The sequence below is a fragment of the Cervus canadensis genome, chromosome 26, assembly GCF_019320065.1.
Source record: "Cervus canadensis isolate Bull #8, Minnesota chromosome 26, ASM1932006v1, whole genome shotgun sequence".
In the NCBI taxonomy this organism is placed as follows: domain Eukaryota; kingdom Metazoa; phylum Chordata; class Mammalia; order Artiodactyla; family Cervidae; genus Cervus; species Cervus canadensis.
This window is the reverse complement of record NC_057411.1, coordinates 21,452,610-21,476,092: the sequence shown is the minus strand read 5'-3', so window position 1 is coordinate 21,476,092 and position 23,483 is coordinate 21,452,610. Positions and strand designations below refer to the sequence as shown.

At 35.2% G+C, this 23,483-nt stretch overlaps 1 protein-coding gene across 2 annotated transcripts; it reads left to right on the top strand.

Moving 5' to 3' along the window:
• The first annotated feature begins 259 nt into the window (after nt 1–259).
• Nucleotides 260–20,695, top strand: LOC122428431 (UDP-glucuronosyltransferase 2B4-like). 2 transcript variants are annotated; one of them, XM_043448454.1, is made up of 7 exons: nt 279–388; nt 989–1,034; nt 1,894–2,042; nt 14,837–14,968; nt 15,448–15,535; nt 16,605–16,824; nt 19,772–20,695. In XM_043448454.1, exons 1-7 carry the CDS (start codon nt 305–307, stop codon nt 20,046–20,048), a joined length of 996 nt encoding a protein of 331 aa, XP_043304389.1. In that variant the 5' UTR covers nt 279–304; the 3' UTR covers nt 20,049–20,695. The 2 variants fall into 2 exon arrangements, with proteins under 2 accessions (XP_043304388.1, XP_043304389.1); XM_043448453.1 differs by having other exon boundaries at nt 260–1,034.
• Nucleotides 20,696–23,483: the final 2,788 nt, after the last annotated feature.

Sequence of the window (23,483 nt, the reverse complement as noted above, 5' to 3'; positions counted from 1 at the left end):
AAACTCTTACTTGTTTTTGCTTTTACACTAGTCTTCTCTCTTACACAATATAATTGATCTGCATGTGCAAGGTCTTTGCTTTTTGGATGGGTGACAGCATTGAGAAAACAAAATTAAACACATTGTATAAACATGAACTATTCTACACTCTACCATTTCACTTGCTTTCCACAACTGCTGACTGCTCATATAAAGTCACTACTAGAGGCATAGGAGTTATAATTTAACATCATGATCAATTTCTCCTTGGATATAAACATGAATGATGGCAAAAGGATACAGCAAGTTTTGAAAAGTTCTGCATATGAATATGATGTCTATGAAATGGCTCTCATTTCTGCTGCTGCTACAGCTGACTTGCTACTTCAACTCTGGAAATTGTGGAAAGGTGCTTGTGTGGCCAGTGGAATATAGTCATTGGATAAATATAAAGACAATTCTGGAAGAACTGGTCTCAAGGGGTCATGAGGTGACTGTTATGACATCTTCAGCTTCCATTTTCATTAATACCAAAAAAGAATTTGGTATTAAATTTGAGAATTTCCCTGTATCTTTAACTAAAGATGATTTTCAGTATATTTTCCAGTGTTTGCTTGAGAAATGGACATATATGGAAAAAGATTCATTTTTGTCATATTTTTCAGCAGTGCAAAGTTTATTTTGGGAATATTCTGATGTTACTATGAAGATATGTAAAGACCTTGTTTCAAACAAGAAACTTATAACAAAACTACAGGAATCAAGTTTTGATGTCATTCTTGCAGATGCCATTGGACCCTGTGGTGAACTGCTAGCTGAGATACTTAAAGTACCTTTAGTGTACAGTCTCCGCTTCTCTCCTGGTTTTTCAATTGAAAAGTATAGTGGGGGGCTTTCATTTCCACCATCCTATGTACCTGTTGTTATGTCAGAATTAAGTGATCAAATGACATTCATGGAGAGGGTAAAAAATATGATATATGTACTTTATTTTGACTTTTGGTTCCAGACATTTAATGAGAAGAAATGGAATCAATTTTACAGTGAAGTACTAGGTAAGTCATGTTTTTAATTGGTAGCATGAAGTCCTAACTTTCCTAGTACCTTGGAAAATGAATTTGTATAAAGTTACAAAATTTTGTCTCATAAGTGAAACAACAAAATTAAAATATAAAATTATCTAATAAGTATATAAAAATATTAAATTATAGAATAAGGTATAACCCTGTTGCCCATTACTTGTCCAGACACTTCAGGAAGTCATAAACCACAAATTTGAAGCACTTAGGAATTTTCCGAGCAGTTATATATCCATACGACTGAACTTCCTTTTTTAATGTAAAAAAAGTCACTAAAAACCTCATAAAATGTCTCAATAAAAGAAGACATATAGATTGAAATATACAAATATCTGTAGCACAAGTATCTAGGTAGCATTTAGAATTTTTTTTTTTCTGTTTGTGTACCTCGGCTTCTGTATTATGTTATGTTCTATTATATAATGTGACAGGACATGATATGATATAATATATTATACGCCACTGTTGTTGCTTAGTCATTAAGTTGGGTCCAACTCTTTGCAACCCCATGGACTGCAGCATGTCAGGCTCCTCCATCCATGCGATTCCCCAGGCAAGAATACTTGAGTGGGTTGCCATTTCATTCTCCAGGGGATCTTCCCAACCCAGAGGTTGAACCCATGTCTCCTGCATTGACAGGTGGATTCTTTTCCAATGAGCCACCAGGGAAGACATGTACTATACACATACATGTTTATTTGCTTTACCAGAATATATACACTTTCAAATATCTTGACTATATCATTCCAAGCTCCTTTCAAAAAATTAGCTAATATACTCACATGACAATTTTATCATTTCATCTAATTCTTGTTGTTTTTGCTTTTCATTGTAGGAAGACAGACTACATTATCAGAGACAATGGGAAAAGCTGAAATGTGGCTCATTCGAACCTACTGGGATTTTCAATTTCCTCACCCACTACTACCAAATTTTGAATTTGTTGGAGGCCTTCACTGCAAACCTGCCAACCCCCTGCCTAAGGTTACCTATTCCTGTTTATTGTGTTTTGTTTACATTGCATTTTTGAAAAGAGTAATCCTACATTCTTTATTTAGAATGCTCAGTTATAATGAGAGAGATGTGGAATGCTAGATAATGACCTGCCAATTAGAAACTCATATATTTATTTCTATAGCAACACAAGTATCTAAATTTCAGTATCAATACAGAATAAAGTGGGATCAGTGGGAGAATTTGAGACTATGACAGTAAAAATATGATCTTCATTATTCAGCACAGAGTAAAGAATGATATTTAGGAGAATTATAAAATAAAAAGAATAATTTTTAAAATGACTAGCATATTCTAGAAGCAAGTGCTAATATGCAGAGAAATGGTGTAGATACAGTTTCTGCCACCAGCCACTCTACTGGAAACATAGAATACCAATGAGTAATAAAAATTGTGTGAAAATTGTTATAATAAGGGAAGACCACAGTAATAAGGAAACATCCAGCATGAATTACAGAAAGTGTCTCTGAAGCACTGATATTAAGACTGAGATCTGAAGGATGTTCAGGAATAAGTATAAGGGATAGGGAAGGTGTGGAGGAAGACTCAAAAGGAAAGCTGGTAGTATAGTAATGACAGTACCAAAGAAGTCCAAGTTTAGTTTCAATGTGAAGAGACTGAGTAAAGAGACAGTTGATAATGCCAGAGAGGTGAGTTAAGAGACAAGTAATCATGGAACAGACTGGTTGCAAATAGGCAAGGGAGTACGTCAAGGCTGTATATTGTCACCCTGCTTATATAACTTATATGCAGAGTACATCATGAGAAACGCTGGGCTGGATGAAGCACAAGCTGGAATCAAGGTTGCTGGGAGAAATATCAATAACCTCAGATATGCAGATGACACCACCCTTATGGCAGAAAGTGAAAAAGAACTAAAGAGCCTCTTGGTGAAAGTGAAAGAGGAGAGTAAAAAGTTGGCTTAAAGCTCAACATTCAGGAAATTAAGATCATCATCTGGTCCCATCACTTCATGGCATATAGATGGGGAAACAGTGGCAGACTTTATTTTTTTTTCCATTTATTTTTATTAGTTGGAGGCTAATTACTTTACAATATTGTAGCAGTTTTTGCCACACATTGACAGACTTTATTTTTGGGTGCTCCAAAATCACTGCAGATGGTGACTGCAGCCATGAAATTAAAAGATGCTTATTCCTTGGCAGGAAAGTTATGACCTGCCTAGATAGCATATTAAAAAGCAAAGACATTACTTTGCCAACAAAGGTCCGTCTAGTGAAGGCTATGATTTTTCCAGTAGTCATGTATGGATGTGAGAGTTGGACTATAAAGAAAGCTGAGTGCCAAAGAATTGATTCTTTTGAACTGTGGTGTTGGAGAAGACTCTTGAGAGTCCCTTGGACTGCAAGGAGATCCAACCAGTCCATCCTAAAAGAAATCAGTCCTGAATATTAATTGGAAGGACTGATATTGAAGCTGAAACTCCAATACTTTGGCCACCTGATGTGAAGAACTCCAATACTTTCCACCTGATATGGAAAACACTGATGCTGGGAAAGATTGAAAGTGGGAAAAGAAGGGAACGACAGAGGATGAGGTGGTTGGAGGGCATCACCAACTCAATTGACATGAGTTTGAGTAAACTCCAGGAGTTGGTGATGGACAGGGAGGCCTGGCGTGCTGCAGTCTGTGGGGGTCACAAAGAGTCAGACATGACTGAGGAACTGAACTGAACTGAACTGAAGCATCTAGTAGGAGCATTAGGGAGAAAACTAAAACGGTAAAGAGAGGGAGAGAGATGATCACCTTACCAAAAAAATCACACACAGGATTTAGTCACTGGGTTGCCTTGTAAAGGGGCAGGAGTGGAAAGGGACACCATTGAGCAGTTTGCTGTGAATTACAGGCAACAATGATGCAAAACTTGACTATGATATTCATAGAGATATGACCACACTAACTCTTATAATAATAGAATCAACTTCATATTATCATGGGGAAAAATATTTGTTAGTATGAAACAAATGCGTCTGGCACTTATTCAGTGAGTCAAAAGAAATATTAACTATTGTAATCATTTTCACTTTATTGCTATTCCATATTATCAATAACCCAATGTGTACCAGCCACTTGGATCTAATTTCTAAGCTAGTGGAAACTGGTTTTCCAATACACCGATTATATCAATATAATCTAGCAAAGTCCTAGAAAGTATATATCCCAAGGAGTTGTTTAAAAGTAAAGTTTTTTAATTAAAAAATAAAAGTAATTAAATAATAATACATTTAATAAAATTTAAGGTAAAATATAATTTAAGACATTCAATTTAAAAGTTTTTAATGTTAAGATTTTTTTTTAAGGTTTGGCTATCAGATAACCAAGATGAAATGCTAAAATTCTTTACAAAGGATTGCAGCTCTTCACCAGTGCTCTAGCTAAAATAGACCATTCTTCAACAATATAAATGTATGACTTAACAGTTTTTACAGTCAAATTCAGCACTTCCTAGCTTTCATATCAACATTTAAACCAGTCTTCATTTGCAGTCCCAGGGTTTTACAATTTACAGATTAAAAAACATCACTAAGTTTATTAGGACAACTGTTTTGTGTCTACACTTACACTAAAGAAAAGCTCAGTAAAGCTCCCTTTAGGAATGTGCATTTCAACATCATAGCTGTCTAAGAGAATGCCCACAGGAAAAATATAAACTGCATGTAGAAGAACCATAAATTCTGCACAGACACTAAAGAGCAAATGATTTGCATCTCTTGAATCTGAAAACTTCCCATACTTTAAAATTACAAAGAATTCCTTATGAAGGTAAGCAAGAATCTGGAGAGGAATAAGAAAAAAGAAAAGATGAATAGTAGGATAACGGTAACTAGTAGCTGTTGTTATTAAGTTGAAAACAAGATTTAAATCCAAGTCAATGATTGTGAAGATTTCATTATATAAAGAAACTATTCCATCAAACTCCTAACTTTTCCATTCATTATTAGATTCTCAGAAAATTTCTGTAATTTTTTTTATAAAGCCCACTTGACCATGATGTATGATCTTTTTTATTTTAAATATATTTAATTTTTAATTGCAGGATAATTGCTTTACAGAATTGTGTTGGTTTCTGCCAAACATCAACATGAATCAACCATAGGTTATACATACGTCCCTTCTCTCTTGTTTAAAGAATTAAGACATTTGGAAAAATGCATCAAGAATCTTAAAAATGCTTACAGCTTTTGATTTCATAGTTTACACCCATGAGACTATACAGAGAAAAATAAAGATGTACAGAACAATATTTTTGGCAGTAATTCATAAAATACAACACTAGAAGTAATTTAAATATCCAAAATTAAGCAATTATTAAATAAATTATAGTATACATATCATACCATGCCAATCATTTTATCAAACAATACTTAATTACACTCAATCAGCTATAGTATGAGGTTTAGTTGGAAAATATAGATATAATAAGATTACAGTTTTCTTGTAGGATAAAAATATAAGCTAAAATGCAACTTTCAAAATATATGTCACATGTGTATTTCATTATAAGAGTGGAATAAAATTAAAATGAAAACACAAGTTTTAGCATAAAGCCCTAAAAGCCCATCCATGTTGTCAAAAATGGCAGGATTTCCTTCTTTCTCATGGATGAATAATATCTCATTCTCTGTGTGTGTATGTGTATTTAGAATACACATCTTTTATGTATTCATTCGTTAATGGCTACTTGATTGTTTCCCTTGGCTCCTGTGAATAATGGTACAATAAACTTGGGCTTCCCTGGTAGCTCAGCTGTTAAAGAATCCGCCTGCAATACAGGAGACCCCGGTTGAATTCCTGGGTTGGGAAGATCTCCGGGAGAAGGGAACTGCTACCCATTCTAGTATTCTGACCTGGAGAATTCCATGAACTGTATAGTCCAGGGGGTCGCAAAGAATCAGACATGACTGAGTGGACTCTCACAAACATGGGAGCATATATATCTCTTTGCTATCCTGTTTTTATCTCTTCAGAATATGCACCAAAAATTGGAATTACCAGATCATATAGTAGACCTATTTTTAATTATTTTTAAACAAACCTTCGTTTTGTTTTCCATGGTGTCTTAATAAATTTACATTCCCACTGACAATGTACAAGCATTCACTTTTCTCCACGTTCTCACCAACAGTTTTCTCCTCCTGGTGGTAAACTTCTAACAGGTGTGAGGTGATAGTTCACTGTAGTTTTGATTTGAATTTCCTTGATAATTAGTGATGTTGAGCATCTTTTCATATACCTAATGGCCGTTTAGACGTCTTCTTTGGAAAATTGTCTATTTTATTTGTTTCCCCATTCCTTAACTAAATTTTTATTGCTGTGTTGTATGAGTTACATATAAATGTAATTCATATGTATATATATATGGTTTTCCTGGTGGCTCAGATGGTAAAGAATTCACCTGCAATGCAGGAGACCCTGGTTTGATCCCTGGGTGAGGAAGATCTATATATATATGTGTGTGTGTGTGTGTGTGTGTGTGTGTGTATAAGTATACATACATATATATATATATATATATATAAATCATACAACATAAAAGAAAAATTTAAAGAATGGAGAAAAAAGAAAATAGTTTGCCAAAGAAGACATCTAAATGACCATTAAGTATGTGAAAAGATGCTCAACATCACTAATTATCAAGGAAATTCAAATCAAAATTACAGCTATCACCTCACACCTGTTAGAAGTTTATATAAAATGAGCTTCCCTGGTGGCTCAGATGGTAAGGAATCCACCTATAATGTGGGAGACCCGGGTTCAATCCCTGGGTGGGTAAGATCCCATGGAGAAGGACATGGCAACCCACTCCAGTATTACTGCCTGGAGAATCTCCATGGACAGAGGGGCATGGCCAGTTATAGTCCATGGGGTCACAAAGAATCAAACACAACTAAGCGACTAAGCACAGCACATGTATATAATCTATGTTTATACATATTATGTATAAATATGTATATATGTATGACATTAGCCCTTCAATATGTGGTTTGCAAAATTTTTCTTCCATTCTTTATGCATATTTTTATCTGGTTGATTATTTTACGGTGGAAAAGCTTATAAGTTTCATGTAGTTCTACTTGTTGATTTTTTCTTTTGTCATGGTTTTGGTGTCATTTCCAAAGAAAATATTTCCAAAACCAATGTCAAGGAGCTTTCTCCCTATGTTCTCTTTTAGGAGAGTTATAGTGTTTGGCCTTATTTTAAGTCTCTGATTCCTTTTGAGTTGATTTTTGTGACAGGTGTAACAAAGGGGTCTCATTTCACTTTTTCACGTGTGTTTATCCAGTTTCCTCATTGAATGTTCTTGTCTCCTTTGTTGAATATTAGTTGACTATAAATGCAGTGTTTTATTTATTTATTTATTGTAATTGGAGGCTAATTACTTTACAATATTGTAGTGGGTTTTGCCATACATTGACATGAATCAGCCATGGGTGTACATGTGTCCCCCATTCTGAATCCCCCTCCGACCTCCCTCCCCATCCCATCCCTCAGAGTTGTCCCAGTGCACCAGCTTTGAGTGCCCTGTTTCATGCATTGAACTTGGACTAGTGATATATTTCATATATGGTAATATACATGTTTTAATGCTATTCTCTCAGAACATCCTACCCTTGCCTTCTCCCAGAGTCTAAAAATCTGCTCTTTACATCTGTGTTTCTTTTGCTGTCTCACATATAGTTACCATCTTTCTAGATTCCATGTACATATGATAATATACTGTTACTGGTGTTTTTCTTTCTGACTTACTTCACTCTGTATAAAAGGCTCCAGTTTCATCCACCTCATTAGAACTGATTCAAATGTGTTCTTTTCAATAGCTGAGTAATATTACATTGTGTATATGTACAACAGCTTTCTTATCCACTTGTCTGCTGATGGATATATAGGTTGCTTCCATGTCCTGGCTATTGTAAACAGTGCTGTGATGAACACTGGGGTATAGGTGTCTCTTTCAGTTCTGGTTTCTTCAGTGTGTATGCCCAGCAGTGGGATTGCTGGGTCATATGGCAGTTCTATTTCCAGTTTTTTAAAGAATCTCCACACTGTTCTCCATAGTGGCTGTATTCCCACCAACAGTGTAAGAGGGTTCCCTTTTCCCCACACCCTCTCCAGCATTTAATGTTTGTAGATTTTTGGATAGCAGCTATTCTGACCGGCATGAGATGGTACCTCACTGTGGTTTTGATTTGCAGTTCTCTGATAATGACTGATGTTGAGCATCTTTTCATGTGTTTGTTAGCATATGTATGTCTTCTTTGGAGAAATGTCTGTTTAGTTCTTTGGCCTATTTCTTGATTGGGTTGTTTATTTTTCTGTAATTGAGCTGCAGGAGAAGCTTGTATATTTTTGAGATTAATTCTTTGTCAGTTGTTTCATTTGCTATTATTTTCTCCCATTCTGAAGGCTGTCTTCTCACCTTGCTTATAGTTTCCATCGCTGTTCAAAAGTTTTTGAGCTTAATTAGGTCCCATTTGTTTATTTTTGCTTGTATTTCTATTACTCTGGGAGGTGGGTCATAGAGGATCTTGCTGTGATTTATGTCAGAGAGTGTTTTGCCTACGTTTTTCCTCTAGGAGTTTTATAGTTTCTGGTCTTACATTTAGATCTTTAATCCATTTTTAGTTTATTTTTGTGTATGGTCTTAGAAAGTGTTCTAGTTTCATTCTTTTACATGTGATTGACCAGCTTTCCCAGCACCACTTGCTAAAGAGATTGTCTTTTCTCCGTTGTATATTCTTGCCTCCTTTATCAAAGATAAGGTGTCCATAGGTGTGTGGATTTATCTCTGGGCTTTCTATTTTGTTCCATTGATCTATATTTCCGTCTTTGTGCAAGTATCATGCTGTCTTGATGACTGTAACTTTGTAGTATAGTCTGAAATCATGCAGGTTGATTCCTCCAGTTCCATCTTCCTTCTCAAGATTGCTTTGGCTATTCGAGGCATACAAATTGTGAAATTATTTGTTATAGTTCTGTGAAAAATACTGTTGGTAGCTTGAAAGGGACTGCATCAAATCTATAGATTGCTTTGGGGTAGTATACTCATTTTCACTATATTGATTCTTCTGATCCATGAACACAGTATATTTCTCCATCTATTTGTGTCATCTTTGATTTCTTTCATCAGTGTTTTTTAGTCTTCTATATATAGGTCTTTTGTTTCTTTAGATAGATTTATTCCTGAGTATTTTATTCTTTTCATTGCAATGGTGAATGGAATTGTTTCCTTAATTTCTCTTTCTGTTCTCTCATTGTTAATGTATGGAATGCAAAGGATTTCTGCATGCTAATTTTATATCCTGCAACTCTACTATATTCATTGATTAGCTCTAGTAATTTTCTGGTGGAGTCTTTAGGGTTTTCTATGTAGAGGATCATGATGTCATCTGCAAACAGTGAGAGTTTTACTTCTTTTTCAATCTGGATTCCTTTTATTTCTTTTTCTTCTCTGATTGCTATGGCTAGGACTTCCAAAACTATATTGAATAGTAGTGGTGAAAGTGGGCACCCTTGTCTTGTTCCTGACTTTAGGGGAAATGCTTTCAATTTTTCACCATTGAGGATAATGTTTGCTGTGGGTTTATCATATATGGTTTTCATTATGTTGAGGTATGTTCCTTCTATGCCTGCTTTTTGGAGTGTCTTTATCATAAATGGATGTTGAATTTTGTCAAAGGCTTTCCCTGTCAATGCAGGGTTTCAATTCTGGATCCTGTATTCTGTTCCACTGATCTAGTTGTCTTTTTTAGGCCTGTGCCATATTGTTTTAAACATCATAGTTTTGTACTATTTGAAATTGTGAGATATGATGCCTTTGGCTTTGGGTCATGTCAATATTTTAAAAATATTACCTCTTGAGATCATGAACACAAGATGACTTGACATTTATTTGTGCTTTATTCTATTTCTTTCTACAAAGTCTTGTAGTTATCACTATACAGATCTTTCATCTCATTGGTTAAACTTATTTCTAGTTATTTTCTAATTTTTGATCCAACTGTGAATGGGATAGTTTTTTTTCAGATGTTTCATTATTATTATTTAGAAATCCATCTAACATTTTTTCAAGCTCACTGTTAATCATGGAAATGCAAATTAAAATATGTTTCAAGCATCAGATTTAACAAAATTGTTAAAAGCATATAACATTCAGTGTGATTTAAGTACATTGTGCTTGAAGGCTCGGTCATTTTCGTGCATGGACTTAGATGCCTGTGGCATGTGGGGCCTTAGTTCCCAGATGAAGGATCGAATCCATGTACACTGCAATGGCAGATGGATTCTTAATCACTGGACCACCAGGAAAGTCCTTATAATGTGAACTTTAATACAACTAATTTCCTTATGCTAATTTTACTGAACTTTAATTTACTGAACTAATTTTACAAAACTTTACTGAAGTTGCCAATTAATTCAGGTTTTTGGCTGAATCTCTGGGATTTTCTGTATTAAAATATATATATATATCATTTGCAAAAGAAATGATTTAACCTCTTCCTTCCTGACTTGAATGTCTTATTTCTTTGTCTTGCCTAGTTACTCTAGCTAGGACTTCTAATACTATAATATATGTAACGAGAGTGTGAGAGTGGGCATCCTTGTCTTGTTCCTGATATTAGAGAAAAGCTTTCAAATTTTCACTGTTGAACATGATGCTAACTTTGGGTTTGTTATATATGACTTATGTTGAAATATCTTCCTTCTACAGTCACAGCATTGAGGGTTTTTATCAGGAAAGAATGTTGATTCTTGTCAAATGTTATTCCACATCTATCAGCATGAACACGTTTTTTAAATTTCATTTTATTAATGGAATATATTACTTTAATTGATTTAGGTACATTGAGCCATCCTTTACATCCAAGGAATAAATCTCATCTGGTCACAGTATGTAATCCTTTCAATGTGTTCTTGAATTTGACTTGCAGATATTTGGATAAGAATTTTTGCAACTATATTCATATCCTTATTGATTTGGTATAAAGGTAATACTGGTCTTGTAGAATGAGTTTCAGAAGCGTTCTTTCTTTTTAATTTTTTGGAAGAGTTTTTGAAGAACTGACATTAATTATTTTTTAAATATTTCATCTATTTTGTCAGTGAAGCCATTGAGGTCCTGGGGTTTTCTTCATTAGGAGGTTTTTGAAACTAAGTGAATACCTTTAGCTATTATGACTTGTCAAGATTTTCCAGCTCTTCCTGATTCAGTCTTGATAGACTATGTGTTTCTAGAAATTTATTCATTCTTCTTGGTAATGTAATTTGTTGGTATATAATTCTACACAATAATTTCTTAAGAGCCTATGCAGTTGTAGTAACAGCTATAATGTCTCCACTTTGATTTCTAATTTTATTTATATGAGTCTTTTTCTTTCTTTTGTTAGTCTAGCTAAAATTTGGTATTTTTGTTTATTTTTTGAAAAGACAGAGAGAGCCAAATACTATATGATATCCCTTAAATGTGGAATCTTAAAAAACCAAACTTTTAAAAGCAGACAGTAATATTAATATGATGGTTACCAGGATCTGTGGGGTAGGAGAATAGAAGAGATGTCTTTCAAGAGTGCAAACTTGCCTCTCGTAGAAAAATAAATCCTGGAGCTCTAAGAGAGAGAACAGTGAATATAGACAACAATATTATTATAATCGTCAAATTTGCTAAGAGACTACATCTTAATTAATTATTCCAATCACAAAAAAGAAATGATAATTATGCAGCATGATAGAGGCATGAAATATCATGAAAATGACAATTCTATTACAATATATAAATGCATCAAATCAATATATTATACACATTAAATAATATGTTTTATGTAAAATGTAAAAAATCTTTTTCACCTTTAAAATGAGCATACGAATTTTAAACTATTTCTTGACAGTGAAAATGAGTACATTTTACTTTATTTTTATAATTTTTTTGTATTTTGCATACTTTTTCACCATGGGCTCATATTATTTTCATAACGATGTCTAAAAGTGAGAATAAACAGTCCATATCAGTGATTAATTATTAAATAAAGGAACTTCTCCAATAATATGATAGGAATCCATTTTCCACGGAAAAGACAAGCAGCTTTAGGTAGTAAGAGAATGAGACAAAACAAAGAAGACAGGTAACTTTAAAAGCTGCTACAGGTCCCTGGAAATACAATACCTGGATGGACCACGTTAAATCATAGGAAAATTCAGTGAACTTAATATTGAAACTGATATCAGGGTGACATTATACTTTCAAACAATGTACTGCATAATATAGTCAGCAAGGTTAAAGTTTGAAAAAAGTCTTATTCTTTCTGTAAAAAATGCTTTTTAAAAGAAGTTTAATGACAATGGTTATGATCAGAAAATAAATACTTTATGGTGAAAGAGTTGGGTCATTGTTTTCCAGAAAGAAAAGAATAATGAGTTTGAAACAGAAAAGAGAAATTTAAAAGATGAATATATGATTTTGACCAAATATCCAGGAAAATTTTTGCATCTACTTTTTTTTTTTTGTTTTGTAATGAAGTGCACCGAATGATGTGGAATTATTTTAGTGTGGAGAGTAATGCTTTTTTACTTGGAAAAGTATGAAGGACAAAGTGACAAAATAATTATGAAACAATGCCAAGTGAATACAGCTTCTCCAGGAGCTGTTTAGTTTGATGTCAACTACTCAGAACGTGACCAGATCTCTGCTGCAGAAAGCCCTGAGGCACTTCTCGCACTGTGGGAAAGGTGCTCCCTGGGAAACTCAGTGAGGTAATGATGATGATGGTCCCTCAAAGCCGTTGCACATAGCACATCCTACTGTGACATCAATTACACAAAATGAGTTCATGGCAAAGGGTGTCATATGTAAACAAAACCAGTGATAAGATTATTCAAATATGTGAGTACACAAGTACACATCTGGGTTATAAAGATCTCATAGTATGAGACTGTTGGATTATAAATAGTCCCTATCAGACTGTTTCACAGAAACTTCAAACTACAATACCAGACTCCTCACTGTCACTGATAAGTAATATATAGAGAGAGTTAGGAAAATTGTGACAAAATTTAAGATAAGGAACAAGGATTATAGAGCTATAGAATAACAGACATAAAGTGATTCTAATCATAATTTTTTTCAGTGCTAATAGCCATGGAAATGAAATACGAATGACTATGCTAAAATAATTCTGCCTGGAAAAAAAAAAACAATTTAGTAGAACTATAATAAAAAAAAAAAAATAAGGGTGAGATAAATCCTGGAGTGTAGCTTTCTTCCAAGAATCTATGTTAATAATTAATAACATTATAGATGAAGAGTCTGAATCTAACAGTAGTCTCAGTCTAAACAGTAATTGTTTAACAGTATCTCCTCATCACTGGTGGCTCAGATGGTAAAGAATCCACCTGCAATGCTGGAGACCTGGGTTCAATTCCTGGGTTGGGAAGATCCCTTGAATGAGGACATGGCAAACCATTCCAGTATTCTGGCCTGGAGAATCCCCATGGACAGAGGAGCCTGGTGGGCCGCAGTCCATAGGATTGTAAAGAGTCAGACAAAACACCTCATCACTACTGTGTACTGGCTCTATCTTATTTCTTACTTGTACATACACACAAGTGCACAAACACACACAATAGAAAAAATTGACCTCATATGACACATCTTCTTTCAAAGGACCTCAAAAATTAGCTCTGGTGGAAAAAATAAAAAAACACCCATTACTTAAAACATTACGGAGTTTCCTCCAAAAATAAATGACCATATGATCCAGCAATTCCTCTTCTGGGCATATCCAAAAAGAATTGAAATGAGGATCCCAATGAGATATTTGCACACCATACTCATGAAAGCACTATCCACTAGGGCCAAAGGAGTGAAGCAACTCAAGTGTCCATCAATAGATAAATCCATAAACAAAATGTGGTATCTACAAACAATAAAATATTATTCAGCCATTGAAAGGAAATATGACACATGGAACACCATGGGTGAACTTTAAATAAGACAGTCCAAAAAGTCAAATACTAAATAATTCAACTTATACAAGGTATAGAGACTAATCAAATTTGTAGAAACATGGAGAGGACTGAAGTTTGCCAGAGGCTGGAGAAAGAAGAAAAGGAAGTTTCTTAGTGGGATCAGACTTCCAGTCTTTCAAGATGAAGACTTCTGGAGACTGGTTGCACAACATGAATATACTTAACACTACTGAACCATAATGGATTCGCTGGTAGCTCATCTGATAAAGAATCTGCCTGCATTGCAGGAGACCTGGGTTCAATCCCTGGGTCAGGAAGATCCCCCTGGAGAATGCAATGGCAACCCACTTCAGTATTCTTGCCTGGAGAATTCCATGGACAGAGGAACCTGGTAGGATATAGCCCATGGGGTCACAGTCAGACATGACTGAGTGACTAACACTTGACTTGACTAACACTTGACTTGACTGAATCATTTAGGAGTGATTAAGATGGCAAATTTATCTTATGTGTATTTTACTATACTATTTTAAAAGCCACTACTCTAATAATTTTGTAAATCCATGGCTGATTCATGTCAATGTATGGCAAAAACCACTACAATATTGTAAACTAATTAGCCTCCAACTAATAAAAATAAATGGAAAAAAAAAAAAAAAAAGATTAGATTTTCTCTCCTTAGCTGTTTGTAGGCATCCTTTAAGTAATGTTTGCTATGTTGTTGCTCTTTTGTGATGGAGCAAATTCTTTTTTTTTTTTTTTTTCCAAACTCTTATTTATAGGAAATTGAAGAGTTTGTCCAGAGCTCTGGAGAAAATGGTATTGTGGTGTTTACTTTGGGGTCAATGATCACTAACATTACAGAAGAAAGAGCTAATACAATTGCATCAGCCCTTGCCCAGATTCCACAAAAGGTACGTATAGTAATTTAAAAGTGTCAACTATTTATTGAGTCTCTTAAATAATGTAAAAGATCTGATTACAAATATGTCCTGCAAAAAAAAAAAAAACTATTATAATAGCTTTAACTTATCTCAAAATAAACATGTAGATTATTAGTAATTTGCCACTAATATTTTGGCAATAGAATCAAGACCACCTAACAATTTTTTAAATAGTTAAATTTGTCAAGGAAAATCTCATTTGTCTATGGCATCATGTGTGAAATCTGACTGCATGCCATACCTGATTTAACATGACAATTAACTATGTAAAATGTGTGTTCCTGTTCAGGCCAATGCATTAGTAGTTTTTGCTTAAAATCTCTGATCCTTATTTCCTTATCTGTCATACACAAGACATTTATCTAGATGTCTTTAAACCTGTACAAAATTCTAATGCTAGAACTGTGAAGTTCAACTTATGAAATAAGGTATTTCCTCTACTCTAACAGGTGCTATGGAGATACAGTGGCAAAAAACCAGACACCTTAGGACCCAATACTCGGCTGTATGACTGGATCCCTCAGAACGACCTGCTTGGTGAGACTTGGTAGAACAAACATTGAAAACAAGAATAACAGCTGAGCAGATTGATAGTACTTCAACACGAAACAAACTTATTGAGTATTTATTATTGAAAAACTCAAAAAGAAAAAGTTACTTCCTCCTTGTTATTTCCAGTCTTAGGCAAAAAAAAAAAAAGAAAGAAAGAAACTATAAAAATTCTCATGTCATTATACAGAATACATTTCTTATGGCCCAAATCAAAAATCTTTATTTTAACTGTAATTACTTCTCACAGTGAAATTGTAAATAACTTTGTGGGTTGTTGTTCTGTCTCTGAAATCTCTCTTTACACTTATCCACTCTATAGGGATATTTTAAATGCTAGTAAAACATAACAGCTCATCTTTTATTACCAGTAGTTCTCTATTTTATATAATAAAAAATATATACAATCTCATTTTATAGTAAAATCTTGTTGGTTACCTATTTTAAATATAGCCATGTGTACCTGTCAATCCAAAACCCCGTCTGTCCCTCCCCACCCCACACTTCCCCCCGATAAGAATTAATTCATTCTCTAAATCTGTGAGTCTGTTCCTGTTAAATATATAACTTCATTAGTATCACAATATTTTTCTTGAAAAATTACACATTTTATGATAAAATACAGATTTTCCATCCTTGGGTTCCATTACCACTAGTATTACCCTTCCTTTGGACTTGAAACCCTTCCTATCAAACTAAATATCTTCAGGATTTCTTTAATAGACTATATTTCTGACATCCCGTCCCTGTTTGTCTGTTTTGATGTGATTGTTGTTCATGTGGTTTCTTTTACCCAGAATGTTCTTTCAATTTGTTTACCTGCCAATCTTGAATTTATGAAGTTCAAGTGACAAAGCTCTTCTTTTAGGAAACCTTCACTTAACCTCTCCAGGAGAATTAGCGGATTCTTGCTCAGGGTTCTGATAGCAATTTAAATGAAGTTTCCTGTGTATAGTCATCTGTTATCTAAAATACACTGCTTCTTTCAGTGCCTTCTAGTACTCATTTTATTTGTAAGACTCAGTTAATAATTTTACTGAAATCCATTCAATCCTAGGTCATCCAAAAACCAAAGCCTTTGTAACTCATGGTGGAACCAATGGCATTTACGAGGCCATCTACCATGGGATCCCTATGGTGGGCATACCTTTGTTTGCTGATCAACCTGATAACATCGCTAATATGAAGGCCAAGGGAGCAGCTGTCAGATTGGACTTGGAAACAATGTCAACAAGAGATTTGTTTAATGCATTGAACGAAGTCATTAATAATCCCTTGTGAGTATATGTATATATGTTTATGTACACGTATACATATATATTACTATAAATTATTTCTAGAGATGTTCTCTTGGGAAGACATTGGAGGCAGCAAGGGGTTGTCACATAAAAACAGAGGAGTAAGATTTTGCTCAATGCTTTGAAAACAGTCAACAATAGCCTACTGTGTCACCTTAAGTTTTTTCCATGGTTGTAGGGAAAAGGTTTGTCAAAGGCTCAAGGATGGTGGATAAATTTTTAAAGAACTTATTAGATTGAGAAGAATCCCTCAAAGGTAACAAGGATTAAGAGGAAGAACTGAGAACAAAGCTAAAGTAGGGAACCATGAATGCTATGAGTACTCATCTGCATACTTTCTTTCAGCATGTAAAATCCACAAATGTTTTAAATTCTTCTAAGATGGTTTAATTTTAGTAAATCACCGTGACATAATTCATCTCAAATTCCCATTACATTAGGACTTTTCAGGTAGCTCAGAAAGTAAAGAATCTGCTTGTAATGCAGGAGACCTGGGTTCAATCCCTGGATCAGAAAGATCCCTGGAAGAAGTGAATAGCAACCCACTCCAGTATTCTTGCCTGGAGAATTCCATGGACAGAGGAGCCTGGTGGGCTACAGTTGGTGGGGTCGCAAAGAGTCAGACATGACTAAACAACTAACACTTTCACTTTTTACTTCTTTATAGTCTTTCCCTATTGTATTACAAAAATATTTCTGAATCCCTGCCCTCTTCTCAAAAACGCAGTGCTTCCACTGTGTTTTTTATAAAACAGGTCTTCAATCTTTCCCAGCATCAGGTCTTTTCTAATGAGTCTACCCTTCGCATCAGGTGGCAAAAGTATTGAAGCTTCAGTTTCAGCATCAGTCCTTCCAGTGAATATTCAGGGTTGATGTCCTTTAAGATTGGCTGGCTTGATCTCCTTGCAGTCCAAGGGACTCTCAAGAGTCTCCTCCAGCACCATAATTCAAAAACATATTTTTTGGCCTTCAGTCTTCTTTATGGTCTAATTCTCACATTTGTACATGACTACTTGAAAAGCTATAGCTTTGACTACACAGACCTTTGTTGGCAAAGTGATGCCTCTGCTTTTTAAAATGCTATCTAGGTTTGTCATAGGTTTTCTTCCAAGGAGCAAACATCTTTTAATTTTGTGGTTGCAGTCACCATCCGCAGTGAATTTGGAGCCCAAGAAAATAAAATCTGCTTATTTAAAGGCACTGCTTTCACTTTCTCCCCTTCTATTTGCCTTGAAGTGATGGGACCTGATGCCATGATCTTAGTTTCTTGAATGTTGAGTTTTAAATCAGCTTTTTCACTCTCCTCTTTTACCCTCTTGAAGAGGCTCTTTAGTTCCTCTTCTCTTTCTGCCCTTAGAGTGGTAACCTTGCCTGCATATATGAGATTTTTGATGTTTCTCCTGACAATCTTGATTCCAGCTTGTGATTCATCTAGTCTGTCAATTCACATGATGTTCTCTGAATAGAAGTTAAAAGAGCAGGGTGACAATATAAAGCCTTGAGATACTCCTTTCCCAATTTTGAAGTAGTCCTTTTTTCCATGTCTGGTTCTAACTACTGCTTCTTGACCTCCATACAGGTTTCTTAGGAGATCGGTAAGGTAGTCTGGTATTCCCATCTCTTTAAGAATTTTGCATATTTTGTTGTGATCCACACAGTCAAAGCCTTTAGCATATTCAATTAAGTAGAACTAGATGTTTTTCTGGAATTCACTTGCTTTCTCCATGATCAAGCAAATGTTGGCAATTTGATCTTTGGTTCCTCTGCCTTTTTTAAACCCAGATTGTACATCTGGAAGTTCTTGGTTCACATTGCTGAAGTCCAGCTTGAAGGATTTTGGTTATAACCTTGCTAATATATGAAATAAGCACAGCTGTATGGTAGCTTGAACATTCTTTGGCATTGCCCTTCTTTGGAGTTGGAATGAAAACTGAACTTTTTCTGTTCTGTGGCCACTGCTGAGTTTTCCAAATCTGTTGACATATTGAGTGCAGCACTTTAACAGCATCATCTTTTAGGATTTGAAATAGTTCAGCTGGAATTCTATTACCTCCACTAGTTTTGTTCATAGTAATGCTTCCTAAGGCCCACTTGATTTCACACTCCAGGCTCCCTGTAGTCTTTCCCTTCTCCAGGGGATCTTCCCAACCCAGGGATCGAACCCAGGTCTCCCACTTTGCAGGGAGATTCTTTACCAGCTGAACCACATGGGAAGCTCAAGAATACTGGAGTGGGTAACCTATCCATTCTCCAGAGGATCTTCCCAACCCAGGAATCGAACCAGGGCCTCCTGCATTGTAGGCAGACTCTTTACCAACTGAGCTAGGAGGGAAGCCCAAGAATATCCCTAAGAATCAATGTATTTTTCCTCCAGATAATCAGAAAAGATACTATTCCTAACATTCCATTTAACAATGAAAAAAAAGCAAGCAATCAGAGTTAAGATTCAAACCAAGGCACTTCATTCCACACTTCTAAACATTACTTCACTCACTAATATGATGTCAACATCAACTCCTGACCAGCACTTCCTGGACATGCCCCTGAATCTCATCATGGATATGTCTCCTATTTCTGGATTATGATAGTATTTTAAAATCTATTACCAACTCCTTACTGCATAGGTCAAACTTCGAACACTCAAAATATGTATTTCCTTTCTCTTTTCTGGCCTTTGGGAGTTCATTCATTCATTCTTTAAATTGCAAATGCTTCTTTTTCCAACTTTCTCTTTTTTCATGGCTTGAAATCCTATACATTTAATAACTTGTATTACATAAGCTAAGGCCTCTAATCAACTCTGAGGGAAATAATCTTTATTTCTTCCACTCTATGAAACACTCAATTTTACCATCTGTATGAAATGCTACATACTTCTCTTTTCTAGTTCATTCTATAAACTGATGTCTATCTGATTTTTCTTCAGATATAAACAGAATGTGATGTGGTTATCAACCATTCAACGTGATCAGCCTATGAAGCCCCTGGACCGAGCAGTCTTCTGGATCGAGTTCGTCATGCGCCACAAAGGAGCCCGGCACCTGCGGCCAGCCTCCCACGACCTCACCTGGTACCAGTACCACTCTCTGGACGTGATTGGGTTCCTGCTGGCCTGTGTGGCAACTGCAGCATTTGTCATCACAAAATGTTTTCTGTTTTGTTACCGAAAGTTTCTTAAAACAGGAAAGAAGAAGAGGGAGTAGCTGTGTGTGAGGCCTGAGGCAGATAGGCCCCATAGCTGGAACTCTTCTAGCTAATTCCAACAGGAAGGAGTTAAGGCTCCCATCCTCCTGTGACAAAATGGCTAGTCACAGTTTAGCACCTCAGATCAGAATTAGTTTTTAAGGGATTTTCTATGCTTATGAGTAGAAATATGTCATGCCAGAGAAAGTTAAATAAAAATAATACTACATGAGTATATATTGAAATTCATATATTTATTTTATTCATTTTGATTTTAATTCAAAAGTTATACAAAAAAGTATTGAATATAACATTTCACAGATTGTGCACAGAAACAAGTTTATTCATAGTATCCACGTTATTTTGTAGATATTCAGATTATTTTAATTTCATTTCGATGCAGAATTTTATAGTTTTATCTTGCTACAGAAACTGTACAATAATCAGAACCGTGTTGATTCACCTTTTTGTTTCATTTATGAGACCAGTAACACTTCTTGCTTTACACTGTGTATCCAGCCTCACCATTATTTCATACCTAAAGCCATGACGTAACATTTGCCTTCATACAGTTTAACTCATTTCCCAGTGGAATGCTTGTGGAATTAGAAATATAGCCTCTGCTACCTGCTTCCTATTAATAAAATAAAAACTGAGATATGGAAAATCTTTGATATTGTGACCTAATTATTTTTCCTCATCACCTTTAAAAATAATCACCTTATCTCTTTAGCTTCCATATTCAGCCTTCAATAATGGATGTAAGTCTCAACTGTATATTAAGATAATATAATAAATGGTCTTACTGAATTGTCATTTTCTCCAAATGCACATGAATATATATGTATATAAACCTAGGCACATTATGACTGACATAATAACAATGAACAGAATACAAAAATTATGTAAATTTCATGGAAATTGATAAATCAAATGAAAGCAATCTGAAGACACTCCTGAAAATTGAACATCAGGAAAGCAGTGTACAATCAAAGTGGTCCAGCTGAGGAAAGCATACTTGTCTTATTGGTCAAGAGGATCACCATCCATGTCATATGGCAAGCCATTTATCAACCTGAAGCATAATATATTTTAAAAATAAAATAAAACATTGACACTTGGAGAATTATAGGAAAAATTTACCACTGAAATTTTCCATGAGAGCTGTCTAAATAATTGACACACTTTTAAAGGAAAACAGAACTAATATGGTGCCATAGTAGATAGTATTGTTCAATCACACATATAAGTTTAAATAATTTTTCTCAAATCTATCCTGCAACACAGGTAACAGAAAAAGGACTGGTAGTCACTGTACAATGAGAACTACTACACATCTCCAAAGAAAAGTCAACCAGTCCAATGTGAATATGAATAGAAGTTAACTGGCCAGTGACATGTAAAAGGTGTCAATGATCACTGCTTCTTTATGAAATGAAAATTACATCAATAAACTACTTTCCTATAGATGATTTGTAAAATAAATTATATGGGAGGACTATTTTTCTGGAAGTATAAAGTGGAAATAACTTTTTAAAGAAAATTTAAACATAATGCTGATATTGCCACTCTACATCTAGAAATCTGCCATGTAGAAAGACTTGAACATGTTCATAACCAAATTCTGAACATTCCCAGTACCTCTTAAAGGGCTATCAGCTAATGAACACACTCACCTACAACATAAGTATGGGGCATATAGGTAAGAGAGAAAATAGATTATGGGCAATGTTGGTGAATACTGCCATGTCACATTGCTAAATAAAAATCAAGTCCCAGAAATTATAAAAAATAAGGATGACTCTCTTCTTTCAAAATAAAATGAAATATATGTAAACTTGTATGCCACAGAAGAAATGATCTTAAAGAATACCCCAAATTTCCAATGATAAGAATTTAAATTTTTATTCTATATATTTCTGTATTATTTGACCTTTAATAATAATGTTTTCATTTATTAATTTTGTAGTTTAAAAAATAATTAGTGGAAAAAATTAATTGATTCCATATATTAAGTTCTAAGATGTTTATATGATGTTACCAATGTGCTAGTTTCATTCAGAACACTTGACTGAAAAAATCTGACATACTATCCAATATATCAAATGATAGACTTTTTTAAAATACTTACTTTATGTTTCAAATATTATAAGTAAATATATTACAACATATATGTACAATTTCAATAGCTTCAAAAATTAACTCACAAAATGTTAATGTTATGCCTGATGTCCGAATCCCTGAGCAGGAAGAGAGAAGGCCTCCAAGACAATGCAATTCACAGGAAGGGAAGTTTATTACTGACTCGAGCCAGGACTCTCCGCCCGCAACCAACGCAGTGGTGTGAGTCAGAGAGCCCCGAGCCCAAGCTGTTACACAAATTTATAGGGTGAGAAGCGGATTGGTTACACGTTTGCAAAGCAATTTCATTGGTCAATACTTTCACGCGGGACTTTCCTGGGGGTTTCCGCCCTGTTCCTAATTTCCTAATTGGCAACCAGCGGTCAGTATTAAGTGAAAGCTAATTGGTCCTAATTGGCTAATTGGTTGTATCCAGGTGGCCTGATAATCTTACCAAGTAGGAAGGCCTACTCCTAATCTAAGCTGCGTTACTTCTGCTCGCCTCACAGTTAATGACTTTACTGTGGTTTTAATAACAATATTTAATGAATTTTACAAGTGCTTGGGGACCTCTATTGGCTTATTTCAAATATTTATATTTGTAGTCCTTTTGAGACATGACTACACGTATTTTGACAGCTCTCCCACCAAGTCGGAGGAAGCAATGGCAACCCACTCCAGTACTCCTGCCTGGAAAATCCCATGGATGGAAGAGCCTGGTAGGCTGAAGTCCATGGGGTCGCGAAGAGTCGGATATGACTGAGCGACTTCACTTTCACTTTTCACTTTCATGCATTGGAGAAGGAAATGGCAACCCACTCCAGTGTTCTTGCCTGGAGAATCCCAGAGATGGCGGAGCCTGGTTGGCTGCCATCCTTGGGGTCACACAGAGTCAGACACGGCTGAAGAGACTTAGCAGCAGCAGCAGCCCACAAAGTAATTTTCTCTCTTGAACTTCAGTAAGTCTTGTTGCCATCTCAAAATGTTTCAGCTTCACCTTCAAGGCTCAGTTAGAAAATGCAACACATTCTGTATTTGTATTTCTTCTGTGTATATATCTCTCCATCATCTCTCTGTCTATCTACTCACTATGGAGCCCTGTAGCATATGGAAAGTCTCTACGATAAAAGACCATTTGTGGGCAGATATGGTTTTCTCAGTGGTCACATACGGTTGTGAGAGCCGGACCATAAAGAAGGCAGTGCGCCAAAGAGTTGATGCCTTCAAACTGTGGTGCTGGAGAAGACTCCTGAGAGCCCCTTGGACTGCAAGGAGATCAAATCAGCCACTCTTAAGGGAAATCAACACTGAACACTCATTTGAAGGACTGATGC

Bases quoted from the DNA above. Each gene is read 5' to 3' on its own strand.
- LOC122428431 (XM_043448453.1), top strand. From the start codon at position 305: ATGAATATGATGTCTATGAAATGGCTCTCATTTCTGCTGCTGCTACAG. The intron at 14,969-15,447 runs GTACGTATAGTA...CTACTCTAACAG, and splicing joins TTGCCCAGATTCCACAAAAG to GTGCTATGGAGATACAGTGG. The intron at 15,536-16,604 runs GTGAGACTTGGT...ATTCAATCCTAG, and splicing joins CCCTCAGAACGACCTGCTTG to GTCATCCAAAAACCAAAGCC.